The following is a 17,649-nucleotide window of genomic DNA, read 5'->3' as shown; positions in this document are numbered from 1 at the left end:
GAGAAATACGGAACGGACCAATGAACCGCGGGGTCAACTTGCGAGAAGCCGTCTTAAGGGGAAGGTTCTGAGTGGAGAGCCAAACTCTCTGACCGCGACAATATCTAGGACTCTTAGTTCTACGCTTATTAGCAGCCCTCACAGTCTGCGTCCTATAACGGCAAAGTGCAGACCTGACCCTCTTCCAGGTGCGCTCGCAACGTTGGACAAAAGCCTGAGCGGAGGGGACGCTGGACTCGGCGAACTGAGATGAGAACAGCGGAGGCTGGTACCCGAGGCTACTCTGAAAAGGAGATAGCCCGGTCGCAGACGAAGGAAGCGAGTTGTGGGCGTATTCTGCCCAGGGGAGCTGTTCTGACCAAGACGCAGGGTTGCGAAAAGAAAGACTGCGTAAGATGCGACCAATAGTCTGATTGGCCCGTTCTGCTTGACCGTTAGACTGGGGGTGAAAGCCGGAAGAGAGACTGACGGAAGCCCCAATCAAACGGCAAAACTCCCTCCAAAATTGAGACGTGAATTGCGGACCTCTGTCCGAAACGACGTCTGACGGAAGGCCATGAATTCTGAAAACATTCTCGATGATGATTTGTGCCGTCTCTTTAGCAGAAGGAAGCTTAGCAAGGGGAATGAAATGAGCCGCCTTAGAGAACCTATCGACAACCGTAAGAATAACAGTCTTCCCCGCTGACGAAGGCAGTCCGGTGACAAAATCTAAGGCGATGTGAGACCACGGTCGAGAGGGAATGGGAAGCGGCCTGAGACGGCCGGCAGGAGGGGAGTTACCGGACTTAGTCTGCGCGCAGACCGAACAAGCAGCCACGAAACGACGCGTGTCATGCTCCCGGGTGGGCCACCAAAAACGCTGGCGAATGGAAGCAAGCGTACCCCGAACGCCAGGGTGGCCGGCTAACTTGGCAGAGTGAGCCCACTGAAGAACGGCCAGACGAGTAGGAACGGGAACGAAAAGAAGGTTCCTAGGACAAGCGCGCGGCGACGGAGTGTGAGTGAGCGCTTGCTTTACCTGCCTCTCAATTCCCCAGACAGTCAACCCGACAACACGCCCCTCAGGGAGAATCCCCTCGGGGTCAGTGGAGGCTACTGAAGAACTGAAGAGACGAGATAAAGCATCAGGCTTGGTGTTCTTAGAGCCCGGACGATAAGAAATCACGAACTCGAAACGAGCGAAAAACAGCGCCCAACGCTCCTGACGCGCATTAAGTCGTTTGGCAGAACGGATGTACTCAAGGTTCCTATGGTCAGTCCAAACGACAAAAGGAACGGTCGCCCCCTCCAACCACTGTCGCCATTCGCCTAGGGCTAACCGGATGGCGAGCAGTTCGCGGTTTCCCACATCATAGTTACGTTCCGACGGCGACAGGCGATGAGAAAAATACGCGCATGGGTGGACCTTGTCGTCAGAGAGGGAGCGCTGAGAAAGAATGGCTCCCACGCCCACCTCTGACGCGTCAACCTCGACAACGAACTGTCTAGAGACGTCAGGTGTAACAAGGATAGGAGCGGATGTAAAACGATTCTTGAGGAGATCAAAAGCTCCCTGGGCGGAAACGGACCACTTAAAGCACGTCTTGACAGAAGTAAGGGCTGTGAGAGGAGCTGCCACCTGACCGAAATTACGGATGAAACGACGATAGAAGTTCGCGAAGCCGAGAAAGCGCTGCAGCTCGACGCGTGACTTAGGGGCGGGCCAATCAATGACAGCTTGGACCTTAGCGGGATCCATCTTAATGCCTTCAGCGGAAATAACAGAACCGAGAAATGTGACGGAGGAGGCATGAAAAGTGCACTTCTCAGCCTTCACAAAAAGACAATTCTCTAAAAGGCGCTGGAGGACACGTCGAACGTGCTGAAGATGAATCTGGAGTGACGGTGAAAAAATCAGGATATCGTCAAGGTAAACGAAAACAAAGATGTTCAGCATGTCTCTCAGGACATCATTGACTAATGCCTGAAAGACAGCTGGAGCGTTAGCGAGGCCGAAAGGAAGAACCCGGTATTCAAAGTGCCCTAACGGAGTGTTAAACGCCGTCTTCCACTCGTCCCCCTCCCTGATGCGCACGAGATGGTAAGCGTTACGAAGGTCCAACTTAGTGAAAAACCTGGCTCCCTGCAGGATCTCGAAGGCTGAAGACATAAGAGGAAGCGGATAACGATTCTTAACTGTTATGTCATTCAGCCCTCGATAAACTATGCAGGGGCGCAGAGACCCGTCCTTCTTCTTGACAAAAAAAAAAACCCCGCTCCGGCGGGAGAGGAGGAGGGGACTATGGTACCGGCGTCAAGAGCTACAGACAAATAATCCTCGAGAGCCTTACGTTCGGGAGCCGACAGAGAGTATAGTCTACCCCGGGGGGGAGTGGTTCCCGGAAGGAGATCAATACTACAATCATACGACCGGTGTGGAGGAAGAGAGGTGGCCCTGGACCGACTGAACACCGTGCGCAGATCGTGATATTCCTCCGGCACCCCTGTCAAATCACCAGGCTCCTCCTGTGAAGAAGAGACAGAGGAAACAGGAGGGATAGCAGACATTAAACATTTCACATGACAAGAGACGTTCCAGGAGAGGATAGAATTACTAGACCAATTAATGGAAGGATTATGACAAACTAGCCAGGGATGGCCCAAAACAACAGGTGTAAAAGGTGAACGAAAAATCAAAAAAGAAATGGTTTCGCTATGATTACCAGAAACAGTGAGGGTTAAAGGTAGCGTCTCACGCTGAATCCTGGGGAGAGGACTACCATCCAGGGCGAACAAGGCCGTGGACTCCCTTAACTGTCTGAGAGGAATGTCATGTTCCCGAGCCCAGGTCTCGTCCATAAAACAGCCCTCCGCCCCAGAGTCTATTAAGGCACTGCAGGAAGCTGACGAACCGGTCCAGCGTAGATGGACCGACAAGGTAGTGCAGGATCTTGAAGGAGAGACAGGAGTAGTAGCGCTCACCAGTAGCCCTCCGCTTACTGATGAGCTCTGGCTTTTACTGGACATGAAGTGACAAAATGACCAGCAGAACCGCAATAGAGACAGAGGCGGTTGGTGATTCTCCGTTCCCTCTCCTTAGTCGAGATGCGGATACCTCCCAGCTGCATAGGCTCAGCTCCCGAGCCGGCAGAGGAAGATGGTAGTGATGCGGAGAGGGGGGCAACGGAGAACGCGAGCTCCTTTCCACAAGCTCGGTGACGAAGATCAACCCGTCGCTCAATGCGAATAGCGAGTTCAATCAGGGAATCCACGCTGGAAGGGACCTCCCGGGAGAGAATCTCATCCTTTACCTCTGCGCGGAGACCCTCCAGAAAACGAGCGAGCAAAGCCGGCTCGTTCCAGCCACTGGAGGCAGCAAGAGTGCGAAACTCAATAGAGTAGTCTGTTATGGATCGATTACCTTGACATAGGGAAGACAGGGCCCTGGAAGCCTCCTCCCCAAAAACAGATCGATCAAAAACCCGTATCATCTCCTCCTTAAAGTCCTGATACTGGTTAGTACACTCAGCCCTTGCCTCCCAGATTGCCGTGCCCCACTCACGAGCCCGTCCAATAAGGAGAGATATGACGTAGGCGACACGAGCAGTGCTCCTGGAGTAAGTGTTGGGCTGGAGAGAAAACACAATATCACACTGGGTGAGGAACGAGCGGCATTCAGTGGGCTCCCCAGAGTAACACGGCGGGTTATTGATTCTGGGCTCCGGAGATTCGAAAGCCCTGGAAGTGGCCGGTGGATCGAGGCGGAGATGGTGAACCTGTTCTGTGAGGTTGGAGACTTGGGTGGCCAGGGTCTCAACGGCATGTCGAGCAGCAGACAATTCCTGCTCGTGTCTGCCTAGCATCGCTCCCTGGATCTCGACGGCTGAGTGGAGAGGATCCGAAGTCGCTGGGTCCATTCTTGGTCGGATTCTTCTGTTACGGTGAGTGAATGAGGACCCAAAAGCGAACTAACTTAAACAGAGCTTCTTTAATAACCAAACTGTGGTAGGCTCAGATAGACCGGCAGATTCCGACAGGACAGGACAAGGTTACAGCAAACATGACGATAGTCTGGCTCAGGCATGAAACACAACAAACAAGAATCCGACAAGGACAGGAACAAAAACAGAGAGAGATATAGGGGACTAATCAGAGGGAAAAGGGGAACAGGTGGGAGAAGGGGTGACGAGGTAGTCAAGAGGAGACAAGGAACAGCTGGGGGAAAGCGGGGGGAGAAAAGGTAACCTAATACGACCAGCAGAGGGAGACAGGGTGAAAGGAAAGGACAGAAAGACACAACATGACAATACATGACAATTTCACTTTCCATTTGGTATTTGTGGCTGTCCATCATCCATTTCATTTGAAATGTTTAATACAAATTACAATTTGTATGATACTGTATGTTATGAATTGCAATTAGTACAATATGTTACTGTTTTGCAAAACGTATGATATTTTACGAATTCCAATTTCTTGTGGCTGATGTTAGCTAGGTGGCTAGATGGCTTACGTTAGCTAGGTGGCTAACATTAGCTAGGCTAGGAGTTAGGGTCAGGGGTTAAAGTTATAGTGAAGGTTACAGTTAATATTCGGGTTAGGTTAAAGGGGAAGGGTTAGCTAACATGCTAAGTAGTTGCAAAGTAGCTAAAATGTAGTAAGTAGTTGCAAAGTAGCTAAAATGCTAAAGTTGTCCGTGATGAGATTCGAACACGCAACCTTTGGGTTGCTAGACATTTGCGCTATACCCTCACCCATCCACGCCGACCAACTACCCTTAACCATACCAAACACAACATACAAATTTGAGTGTCCTGGATTGACTTTACTATGTTACATCTAGTCTATGAGACCAGGTTGAGAGATCATATTAAATTACTAGAGGGACAATGTCATAAACCCTCAAAGTTCCAGAATGGTCCAAAAATTCTGGTATTCTAATTTCTAATTATGCGGGAAGCACTTCCCCAACATAATAATTAGGTTGAGGCTGAGAATCCCTGTCTTCATATAGTACAGTAGATCAACAACTGTCTGCTCTTAAGTCAACAATCCCTCTTTTAAGGGCTTCTTCACTGTTTCTTATACAGTAGTCTCAGACACACTGAGGTCTTGATAAAATGGCAAACAGAGAGACAGAGAGTCTGTTCGATTGAACAGCTGACAAGCCCATCTGCCGTTTACAAGTTTATGAACTAGGATATCTTAATATAAAACAAACTCTTGAACACTAAAACTCAAAATGATTACTTAAACAAATTCAATTATTCTAGACTAGAATGGCAGTTATAGCAGTATAGTGTTATAACAGTATAGTGAGTGTAGTGGGACTTCAATGAACATACAGTATATACCTAAAATGTAAACAGTTGACAGATACGACGGGCTCCTCCAAGGAATACATAACAAACATGATCTGGTGTGTAGTGTTTAGAGGTTCTAAAATGGCCGTTCTGTTGGGTTGCCAGGCAGTGCTATGCCTTTACGTGGGAGGAGTGTCATGACAGATGGTGCTTCTTGACTACCTGCAGTACTCCTCACAGTCCTCTTAGATTGCTTGTAAAGTAAACCATCAGTGTAGGCCCTGATCCCAGATCTGTTTGTGTGAAGTTAACCGACGAGGAGAGGGCCACCAATGCTAGTATATTGCTTCTGAACTACTGATGGTAGCCTTGTTCCAGATCTGTTTGTGCTATTTAGCCAACTCCTATGGTTCGGTAATAACCATAGGAATTGTCAAGAAAGACAGCACAAACAGATTTGGGACCAGCCTACACTGGTGGTTTTACGTAGCCTGGTCACAGATCTGTTTGTGCTGTACAGCCAACTCCTATTGCATGACAATGACCATAGGAGTGGGCAAGACAGCACAAACAGATCTGGGCCCAGGCTACAGAATCATCAGTGCTCACTGCTCCTGAACCAAGGCAGCTCTACTCATTGGTTCACTTCAAAAAGTTTCTTGAACAAAGTCTATGTGAAGCTGCAACCTAAATACCTATGCACTATTCTGAGGGCAAGAAGCCAGTGAATGCAAGACACTCAGTTGGTCGTCACAAACTTGTCATAGACAGAAATATTCCTCAGCACCCCCCCCCCCCCCCCCCCCCCCCCCCCATCCTCAGACGATCTGCAGGTGAAGAAGCCGGATGTGGAGGTCCTGGGCTGGCGTGGACTGCGGTTGTGAGGCCTGTTGGGATATACTGCCAAATTCTCTGAAACGACGTTGGGGGCTGCTTATGGTAAAGAAATTAACATTCAATTCCCTGGCAAAAGCTCTGTTGGACATTCCTGCAGTCAGCATGCCAATTGCACACTCCCTCAAAACTTGATACATCTGTGGCATTGTGATACATCTGTGACATCTGTGGCAAAACTGCACATCAGCTTCTTTGTATGCCACACCTGTCAGATGGATGGATTATTTTGGGAAAGGAGATCACTAACAGGGATGTAAACAAATTTGTGCACAACATTTGAGAGAAATAAACTTTTTGTGTGTATGGAAAATTTCAGGTATCTTTTATTTCAGCTAATGAAACATGGGAGCAACACTTCACATGTTGCGTTTACATTTTTGTTCAGTATATATTTTTAAACATTAACATAAAGCTAGCTTGACATTCATTTGAAAAATAATAGCTAATGCAATTTTCCTTAAAAAGCCTTCATTAGCCATGACTATCACTGGACATTACATTTAGGTCAGTCTGCTTTTCGTCATGCTACAGCTCAGACTTCACACGACAGTCACAGGAGATACTCTGTCATTGTGCCTGTCACTGGAGCTCTGCAGAGGAGTGGGGTCCTGAACTTGTGCCAGTGGGAGGGTTTTATAGTACTACTAGCAGTATGGATGTGCTACTTGACTGAGCAGTCAAGCAATACAGTATCTGTTTGTTGTTCTGGGTGAAAGGACACCAACATTAGACTTTCATTACCTCTTCTGATTTGAAACAATGTAAACATGAAAACTGCTGACAATATAGTCAGGTAAAAGTTTGTCTCATTACTTTACAGTTTTCAGCATCACATTAATTCTGACAATAGACATTCAATGTACTCTAAATGGGTATTGAGGAAGTGTATGTACAGTACAACGGTTAGAATAGACAGTGTTATCCCAAACACTCATATTTACTAATCATATGATTGGCTGCATTGAGACAAAACCCACAAGCGTCATTTCAATTTCAAGTTTTGATTTACATTTGGTTAATTTGTCAACTAACTTGAATTTAACGTGAAATCAACATTAAATGTCACCATGTCATTAGATGAAGTTTAAAAGTGAAAAAAAAAATACAAAATGCCTTTACGTTGATGAATTTTTACAAAAACAATCAGTTTCCCACTTGATTCAATATCATCACGGTGAATTATTTGGATTAAATGACATAGAAACAATGTTGATTCAACAGGTTTTTGCCCAGTGGGAATGTACATGCCAAACTCTTACCTCCACTGCTCTAGTATCCATGATGTGTTGCCTGTCCACTAAGCTACTGACTGCTCTAGAATCCATGATGTGTTGCTAGGCTACTGACTACTCTAGAATCCATGTGTTGCTAGGCTACTGACTGTCCTTGTATCCATGATGTGTTGCCTGTCCGCTAAGCTACTGACTGCCCTAGTATCCATGATGTGTTGCTAAGCTACTGACTGCTCTAGTATACATGATGTGTTGCTAGGCTACTGACTGCTCTAGTATCCATGATTTGTAGCTAGGCTACTGACTGCCCTAGTATCCATGATGTGGTGCCTGCCCGCAAGGCTACTGACTGCCCTAGTATCCATGATGTGTTGCTAGGCTACTGACTGCCCCAGTATCCATGATATGTTGCTAGGCTACTGACTGCCCCAGTATCCATGATGTGTTGCCTGTCCGCCAGGCTACTAACTGCTGTCGTGTCCATGATGTGTTACTTGCAGACCTGGGTTTAATTAAACACTATTTGAAATTGTTCAAATACTTTTATTGATTGCTTTAGCCTGCCTGCAATGTCAGATAGGTGAGGTTTGTATTGCGCCAGGCAAGCTCATTTAAGCCCAGCTACAGTACTTGAAATTATGTCAAATACTATTTAAACCCAGGTCTGGTTTCTTGTCTGCTAGATACCAGTCAGTAAGTTCTAAAACCTATTTGAGAGCCTTGTCACTGCATGGGGGACTGGTTAGCAAACTGTTCCAACAGACCACAATGTTGTCTTCAGGTTTAGTTGAGGATACTAACACCATAAACATAGTACATTTTTAGGTCTTAAGAAGCAAGTATGTAGTCATTCAAGTAAGCAAGACTTGGTTGTTTAATTCATTGATGAGCTGTTTTACAGCAGTACTACTTCTACAGTAAACTATGATGTGACGTTACTAGTCTAGCGTGTCAGACAGAGCGTAGACTATTTAGTAGAGAAAACATCCTTTGGCTGTGGCTCACTGTGACTGGGCAGGAAAGATGAAGGAAGACGGGAGAGCAACAGCAATCAGCTGTTGCCTGCATTCCCTTGTGATTGTGATACAGCAACAGTGTGTGCCTGCCCTTATTTAGCCAGCCAGTCAGGGCTCCAGTTTGTACTGAGTACTGACACTAGGCCTTTTTCTATCTGTGCGTCATTTACACCCAGACAGTCCCAGACAGCCGTGGCCTCTTCTTCCTTCAGATACTCTGAAGAGACTCAGCGCACATCAGACACACACACGTGCGCACACACAATACCAGGGACAACTCAAAATATTAACTGAAAGTCATGGCAGGGAGGCATGGGGGCAGAGAGGGAGCATTAACTAACCTAACCTGCGGGCGGCTGAGTGTCTCAATAAACCAACCACGTCTCAGAGAATTTCTTATAAATCTGTACAATATGTTACGAATTGCAATTCGCACAATATGTTACGAATTTACAAACTTACAATTTGTTACAAATTTGCAAAACGTATGATATGTTACGAATTCCAATTTGTTGTGACTAACATTAGCTAGGTGGCTAATGCTAACATTAGCTTGCTGGCTAACATTAGCTAGGCTAGGGCTTAGGGTTAAGGTTAGGGTTAATGTTAGGAGTTAGGTTAAAGGGTTAAGGTTAGGGTTAGGGGAAGGGTTAAGGTTAGGATCAGGGTTAGCTAACATGCTAAGTAGTTGTAAAGTAGCTAAGAAGTAGTAAGTAGTTCAAAAGTTGCTAATGAGCTAAAGTTGTCTGTGATGAGATTCGAACATGCAACCTTAGGGTTGCTAGCCGTTCGCATTATACACACACCCATCCACCCCGACCAACCACACTCATTTTTGCCTTAAATAAACTGCTGTCTTATGTAACCATACCAAACGTAACATATCTTAGTAATTTGACTGTCCCGGATTTACATTTATTATGATACGTCTATACTATGAGACCAGGCTGAATAAATAGGTTGTATTTATAAACCCCTGACTTAATGGCTGATGGTTGTTTGGCCCTGGCACCTTGGCTGTTGCCTGTGCAGTGGACAGGGAGCACTGCTGCTCTGCTGTCAGGGACATGGTTCACGTCATGCAAAAGGATACCATCCTGGCTAGCTGCCCTGCCCTGTCCTCCACCCCACAACAACAGAGCAGAAGGCTTCAATGGAAAACTCATCTGGATATAGGGGTGATTCAATCACTTCCCAGTTCTATTTCTAGAATACAAGTGACAATCTTCTCATGACTGTTTCCAGAGTAGCAATATGATTAAGTAGAATATATATTTTTTTGCATCACTATTGCATTACTGGCTGTTAGAGATTCTGGGTACCACTAAAATGAGCTGGATGTATGGGACAATCAGAATTGACCTCATCCATTGATGAAAAAGTAAAGAGACCTGATAGGTTATAACCACTGTGGTGTCCTTAATCCACAAAGTGTGTTTCCACAGTAAGTCCTCAAAAGGCTTCTGGTTGTTTCAGATGTCTATTCATGGAGTCTTCGGGACTAGGCCTGTCTAGAAGATGATGTAGCTGAGCCTTAAAACAATACAAAACACATTTGGCCCATAATTCTTGTAATACTGCTTGTCTCAGTGGTAAAATATTTAGATTTCCATCTGTCTAAGAGTCAGCACAGGATCTGCAGTTCATCAGCCTGAGTATATGTCTCAAATGGCAACCTATTCCCGGTGTAGTGCACTAATTTTGACCAGAGCACTATGGGCCCTGGTGAAAAGTATTGCACTATAAAGGCAATAGGGTGACATTTGGGACGTAAACCTACTGTTGTAAACACAGGGCTTATTTCAGGTGCTGCTGTGGCTTACAGTAGATCTAAAAGCTGCTGCCTTCTATGGTGAGGCACGAAAGAAACCTCTGTCATCTTGAAAGTCAGCGACTGGGTTTCTCTGTGTCGGTAGCATAAGCATGTATGGACAAATTAGGTCTAGCCGGCCTACAGTAAACAAAGAACAAACTCTTATTCAAAACTTAATTGTAAAGAGATGCCTCAGAGATTTCCTTCCCTATCAGTTTAAGCAAATATAGGGGAGTCTCAACCAACACCCTCTCTCAAAAGTGTACTGTATCAATATAAATTGAAGTGCACTGCAGATAATGATTTCCTGCCACAATGCCTAACACACACACAAATGACAGAGGTAAGAGGGGTGTCACGTAATCAATCAGACTTTGGTGTAATGGTGACATGGCCTTTCTCTAAAAAGTATGTTTGGTTCCCTGACATCCATCCCCCTTACCTTGCCAGGGGGGCTGCACAATAAACTGAAACCATGGCATTGCTTCTGCTGTCGAACTTGACATTGATTTCTGTGTGACATGGCTGACTTTGCCCCATACACTGCAGGAAAAGAATGGCCTTCGTTGTTTGAGGCACTGTGCTGTCAACGAACAGTGGTGCTAATTTGTCAAGGAACAGCCTTCTACTACAACGGTTGCCCTCTGTATAGCACACAAGAGAAGCAGGAAAACTAGAAGAATGCAGAATGCAGAAGAATTTCAAAAAAGACTAGATGAGACAGGGTGGCACACATACATTGTCCTTTTCTCTTCAGTCTGTTACAAGCTGTATATAATGACTCCACACAGAATAAGTCACTTTTTTCTCTCTGTCTTCTATGGCTCCTATTGTGACCACAGCCAGAGAAATCACAGGAGCAACACCTGCAACTGCTGAATCTGATCTAATTCAATGGCGTCTTTATTTGCCATCATCAACCTATTTTTACAATTCAGTGCCATACAGTAGCCCTCCTGTCCATGTACTGTTATGCAGAGGTAGGCATCAGTGTCTAAAACATTGAACATTGACATTGAAGCAGAGCCTTGCTCTTGTGGGTGCATGTCTTGGGGAATTGCTAAAAGGAATAGTGGGAGGAGAGGCATAGGGTGAGTTGTTATAGAGAAGAAATGTGGTGTACTTGAAGGATTTAAAAAGTGTTACTGAAAATGTGTCTGATCATGATCACCTAGTCTATCCCAGTAAGGAATATGCATGGTCTTTTCCATACCTGGAGGCAGCGATCTCTGCTTTCTGTTTGGCGATGGCTGCCGCCCGCTGAGCACCCTCCACACTGCGCTCCACTTTCTGCCTGATCTTGCTGCCCTTCAGTTGGATAACCCTCTTCTTCATGGCCTTCACCAGCATGTTGTTCATATACTTTCCTTCCTCCTTCCCTCCTTCCGCAAAGGTAGTGCATCCATAGCCGTGTCGCTGGTTGTCCAGCCATTCGCCTTCATACTTTAGCCCACTGGAACGTTCGCTTATTCCATAGCCTGAACGCTTGTCGTTCTTCCACTCACCCATGTAAACCTCTGTCGTGGTGGCATCGATGTCGGCCTCCACAGGGGGGAAATCCTCTGCCCCGGCTAGGCTCTCATCTCCCAGACTGATGGTGGAGTTGGCATCGCTGGCCACATCGCTGGCCGCTGAACTCAACGCTGACTCGCTCCTCGCTCCCAGGAAGCTTAGCTTGCTCCTCACGCTGGATAAGGAAGTACGGGAGTCAGACTTCTTCAGTTTCCCCAGGAGAGACCCCCTTCGGAACAGGCCCTTCTTCTTGGGCTTGACGGCGTCTGGGTCCACCTGGAGCGTGAGGGCGAAGCCACCCCGGGAGGGTCCCAGCTGGGTGGGTGTGGTGACTCGGGCCTCCTGGCCGGCGGCGTTGGTGGCGATGATGACGGGGACGTCCTGCTGAAGCAGGGTGCCATTACTTTGCTCACTGCGGAGGGATGTGAGGGAAGTGCGGAGAGGGGAACGAACCACCGCCGCCATGCCGTAAGGCACGCTCTGGCGTACTCCGTACCCGTGTCGCATGCCGCCAGTAAATTGGCCCTGAAATGTGCCTGGAAAGACAAGAGAGGGAATTGATAGATATGTTAAAATATCTGGCAAAATAGCCAAAATAGCAAATAAAAAATGAAGCTTTGTCAGCCTCTGATTTGATTGAAAATGTTTGAGCTAGCTGTTTAACTCACACCAAGTGATCAATCACCCTTATATAATTGCAAGCACTTCAACAGTGAGACAAGATGACTGGTTTTGTTTCGAAAGTAACCAGAACTTTTTCCTGCACTGTGAAGTGCATTGGCATAGTCAGCCTATACGGTTTGATACAGTAGGTATCATACACTGACCTAAAATATAAACACAACATGTAAAGTGTTTCATGAGCTGAAATAAAAGATTCCAGAAATGTTCCATATGCACAATTTTATTTTTCTTCAAATTTTGTGCACACATTTGTTTACATTCCAGTTAGTGAGCATTTCTCTTATGCCAAGATAATTCACCCACCTGACAGATGTGGCATATCAAGAAGCTGATTAAACAGCATGACCATTACACAGGTGCACCTTGTGCTGGGGGCAATAAAAGCACACTCTAAAATGTGCAGTTTTGTCACAGAACACAATGCCACAGATGTCTCAAGTTTTGAGGGAGCATGCAATTGGCATGCTGACTGCAGGAATGCCCACCAGAGCTGTTGTCAGATAATTTAATGTTAATTTCTACCATAAGCCGCCTCCAACATTGTTTTAGAGAATTTGGCAGTACGTCCAAGTGGCCTCACAACCGCAGACCACGTGTATGGCGTTGTGTGAGCGAGTGGCTTGCTGATGTCAATGTTTTGAACAGACTGCCCCATGGTAGCGGTGGGGTTATAGTATGGGCAGGCATAAGCTACAGACAATGACCACAACTGCATTTTATCTATAGCAATGTAAATGCACAGAGATACCGTGACAAGATTCTGAGGCCCGTTGTCGTGCCATTCATCCGCCACCATCACCTCGTGTTTTATCATGATAATGCATGGCCCCATGTCACAAGGATCTGTACACAATTCCTGGAAGCTGAAAATGTCCCAGTTCTTCCATGGCCTGCAAACTCACCAGAAATGTCACACATTGAGCATGTTTGGGATGCTCTGGATCAACATGTACGACATCCTGTTCCAGTTCCCGCCAATATCCAATAACATCGCACAGCCGTTGAAGAGGAGCGGGACAACATTACACAGGCCACAATCAACAGACTGATCCACTCTATGTGAGGTGGTCACATCAGATACTGACTGGTTTTCTGATCCACACACATACTTTTTTTTTAAAAGATATATGTGACCAACAAATCCATAGATTAGGGTCTAGTGAATTTACAGTGCCTTGCGAAAGTATTTGGCCCCCTTGAACTTTGCAAACTTTTGCCACATTTCAGGCTTCAAACATAAAGATATAAAACTGTATTTTTTTGGTGAAGAATCAACAACAAGTGGGACACAATCATGAAGTGGAACGACATTTATTGGATATTTCAAACTTTTTTAACAAATCAAAAACTAAAAAATTGGGCGCGCAAAATTATTCAGCCCCTTTACTTCCAGTGCAGCAAACTCTCTCCAGAAGTTCAGTGAGGATCTCTGAATGATCCAATGTTGACCTAAATGACTAATGATGATAAATACAATCCACCTGTGTGTAATCAAGTCTCCGTATAAATGCACCTGCACTGTGATAGTCTCAGAGGTCCGTCAAAAGCGCAGAGAGCATCATGAAGAACAAGGAACACACCAGGCAGGTCCGAGATACTGTTGTGAAGAAGTTTAAAGCCGGATTTGGATACAAAAAGATTTCCCAAGCTTTAAACATCCCAAGGAGCACTGTGCAAGCGATAATATTGAAATGGAAGGAGTATCAGACCACTGCAAATCTACCAAGACCTGGCCGTCCCTCTAAACTTTCAGCTCATACAAGGAGAAGACTGATCAGAGATGCAGCCAAGAGGCCCATGATCACTCTGGATGAACTGCAGAGATCTACAGCTGAGGTGGGAGACTCTGTCCATAGGACAACAATCAGTTGTATATTGCACAAATCTGGCCTTTATGGAAGAGTGGCAAGAAGAAAGCCATTTCTTAAAGATATCCATAAAAAGTGTTGTTTAAAGTTTGCCACAAGCCACCTGGGAGACACACCAAACATGTGGAAGAAGGTGCTCTGGTCAGATGAAACCAAAATGGAACTTTTTGGCAACAATGCAAAACGTTATGTTTGGCGTAAAAGCAACACAGCTCATCACCCTGAACACACCATCCCCACTGTCAAACATGGTGGTGGCAGCATCATGGTTTGGGCCTGCTTTTCTTCAGCAGGGACAGGGAAGATGGTTAAAATTGATGGGAAGATGGATGGAGCCAAATACAGGACCATTCTGGAAGAAAACCTGATGGAGTCTGCAAAAGACCTGAGACTGGGACGGAGATTTGTCTTCCAACAAGACAATGATCCAAAACATAAAGCAAAATCTACAATGGAATGGTTCAAAAATAAACATATCCAGGTGTTAGAATGGCCAAGTCAAAGTCCAGACCTGAATCCAATCGAGAATCTGTGGAAAGAACTGAAAACTGCTGTTCACAAATGCTCTCCATCCAACCTCACTGAGCTCGAGCTGTTTTGCAAGGAGGAATGGGAAAAAAATTCAGTCTCTCGATGTGCAAAACTGATAGAGACATACCCCAAGCGACTTACAGCTGTAATCACAGCAAAAGGTGGCGCTACAAAGTATTAACTTAAGGGGGCTGAATAATTTTGCACGCCCAATTTTTTAGTTTTTGATTTGTTAAAAAAGAGTTTTACAGTTTTATATCTTTATGTTTGAAGCCTGAAATGTGGAAAAAGGTCGCAAAGTTCGAATACTTTCGCAAGGCACTGTATTTCAATTGAATGATTTCCTTATATGAACTGTATCTCAGTAAAATCTTTGAAATTGTTGCATGTTGCGTTTATATTTTTGTTCAGGGTAGTTGGAAAGTCTGTAGTTCAACTAAAGTTATTAATGTGGCTCAAACTAATCATGGGTCTCTCATGCAAAATCAGACATGTGTCTGGATGCCATCGGCTGTAGCTATAGCTAGGCCGTCTGCTGGGCTATTATTACTTCCTGACACATGGTGTCAGAACCTCCCAATCAACCAATCAAAAGGGCCCAAAACTGATGAGTCAGCTACTGAGGACACCAGGGGCTTTAAACAGACAGCACTGCCACCAATATCATTGGTGTGATCTCTCAGCAGGTTCAAGTGTAGTGCCAGTATGAGGACAATATAGCTTGGTCCGAGATCTCTACTGTATGTGTGTTTGTCAACTCCTCTGACTATTAGTTCATTCAACAGTAGAGCAATCAGTGTTTCTCCTCCTGTTTCTTTCATTTACTCTCACCGGTTCTTTGGGGCCCATACAATGTCTCAGAGTAGGAGTGCAGTTTTTCCTTTTAGCTCATAATGAATACAATTGCATGGACAGTGGGGGACCTGATTCTAGATCCACACTTTTACACTAGGCCCATGACTTATTGTGTGTGTGTGTGTTTGCATGCGTGTTCGTTCGTGTGACAGCAATTGAAACAATAACTTCCACATAAAAACACAGCTTAACATCCCACAACATAGCACACACTTTGTATGGACACACACTGCTAATGCGCCATCCACTGCCACTATCGTTTGGCAAGAGGCCCTTAGGAATGGGCAAGATCCCAATGGACCATCTGCAGCAACACTTGGGTTCCTCTCCTTGGTTCACTGCTGCAAGCTTGAGTCACTCATTCTCTCATAAAACACCCAAATGGAACATTAGTATTGTAGTGTAGTGTATAGCCCACTATGCTTTGTTGATAACCACTCATATTCCTGCTCTTATATTCTCAGCTGCACCTGGATATATCAGCAGAAACCAAAACTGCATACCTGTCCTATGTAATTAACTACCTCTACCCTTTACCTTCTTCAAATGTTAAATGTCAGGTATGACAGATGTCAATGAGGCTAATAGATGTCCTATTGTTATTACACAGTTATTACATATTACAAATGCAACATTCCCATGTTGTGTCTAGGAAGTACATGATGTGTCTAGGAAGTACTCCACCAGATTCAGGACAACATATAAATAAAGGAATAAAAAACATACCACCATCAGCATAGGTCTCTGTGCCATATCCATCTTGCAATCCGTTATTCCACGTTCCTTCATACTTCGCCCCACTACCAACACTCAGCCTCAAGCCATATCTCCCCTTGAAGCCATGAGTCCATTCTCCCTTGTAAACCCAATGTCCTTTAGTCTCAACTCCAAGACCATGGCGCTTCCCTTGCGACCAGAAGCCTTCATAGGCGTTTCCGCTTGGCCAGGTGTAGACTCCAACCACCTCAAACCCGTAATTCCAGGAGCCGGAGAACTCGCCCTGTCCTTTAGGTCCGGTGCAGATCCCATGCCCATGGGCTTTGCCACCTTCCCAACCACCACAATAAGCTCCACCATCATCAAATTCAAAACGACCTCCACTCATACCTTCCCTTCTGTGACTGCAGACAAAAAAAATGTAGTTTTAAAGGAGGAGTCAAATCAATGACTTTTTAAAAATGTTGGTAAAGATCAAATATTTTCTGTCAGAATGGATCCGCCTTCACCTGTCATCAAAAACGATTTAAGAGATCCTTGGCACTGTGCTTAGAATATGTTCTTTGTATTGTTCTTGAATATTTTTGGGGTATTTTCCATGTAGCCTTGCACTCTATAGACACTTCAAATCAATTTGTTTCAGACGCGCATTTTAGTCTACTTAATTATCTCTTATTCCTTTTGATTATTTCAGTACTCTTCTTCTATTGATCGCTGTTCGATTTCAGAGTCATGAACTTCATAAAGGCTCTGTGCTGACTGAGTAAAAATTGTTACGGTTGTTTTTCCTACTAATATGCGATTATTTAGTTGAACAGTTTTTGGATGTCTTCTTTTTCTGGTTGAGCCAGGGATCTTGCATGGCTTTCCAAGGTGGCCATAGAAAAGCCCCTTGCCCCTGTCCCTGCCTCCCCTCACTGGCGCTGCTATCACCAAACAGTTGGCGCTATTGGAAATGTTTTAGCAGACCTAACAAGGCGACCAGATCCACACACACTGTTCCAAAAATACAACCCAATCCTTACGCTGCTGCAAGGAGTGATGCCAGATCACTTGCCACTTCGGGGTTGGGCGTGCATATGGTCTATCTACAGTCACATACTCTAATCTAGTGCATTTTAAATAGGCCCCAATCTTCTATTTAACGCTTCAACCAATTGTGCACCACCAACAACGTATGGTGAAAGTAAAATGTCAAAATATTTAAAAGATCGCGTAATAGTTTAGTAATTTCTAAAT

The 17,649-nt window shown here is 45.3% G+C and overlaps 1 protein-coding gene across 1 annotated transcript in view; it reads right to left on the bottom strand.

Moving 5' to 3' along the window:
* Window positions 1–17,367, bottom strand: part of jph2 (junctophilin 2) — a 29,078-nt gene extending 11,711 nt beyond the window's left edge. The window contains exons 1-2 of the mRNA XM_021616713.2: window positions 16,420–17,367; window positions 11,457–12,291 (exon numbers count right to left, since the gene is read on the bottom strand). Of these exons, the coding sequence (XP_021472388.2) occupies window positions 11,457–12,291; window positions 16,420–16,798 (1,214 nt within the window). The 5' untranslated portion in view covers window positions 16,799–17,367. The remainder of the gene's footprint in view (window positions 1–11,456; window positions 12,292–16,419) is intronic.
* Between the last annotated feature and the right edge of the window lie 282 nt (window positions 17,368–17,649).

Source organism: Oncorhynchus mykiss, chromosome 9 (assembly GCF_013265735.2).
Source record: "Oncorhynchus mykiss isolate Arlee chromosome 9, USDA_OmykA_1.1, whole genome shotgun sequence".
Lineage (NCBI taxonomy): Eukaryota > Metazoa > Chordata > Actinopteri > Salmoniformes > Salmonidae > Oncorhynchus > Oncorhynchus mykiss.
The sequence above is the reverse complement of the archived record's forward strand: the minus strand, read 5'-3'. Positions and strand labels throughout refer to the sequence as shown.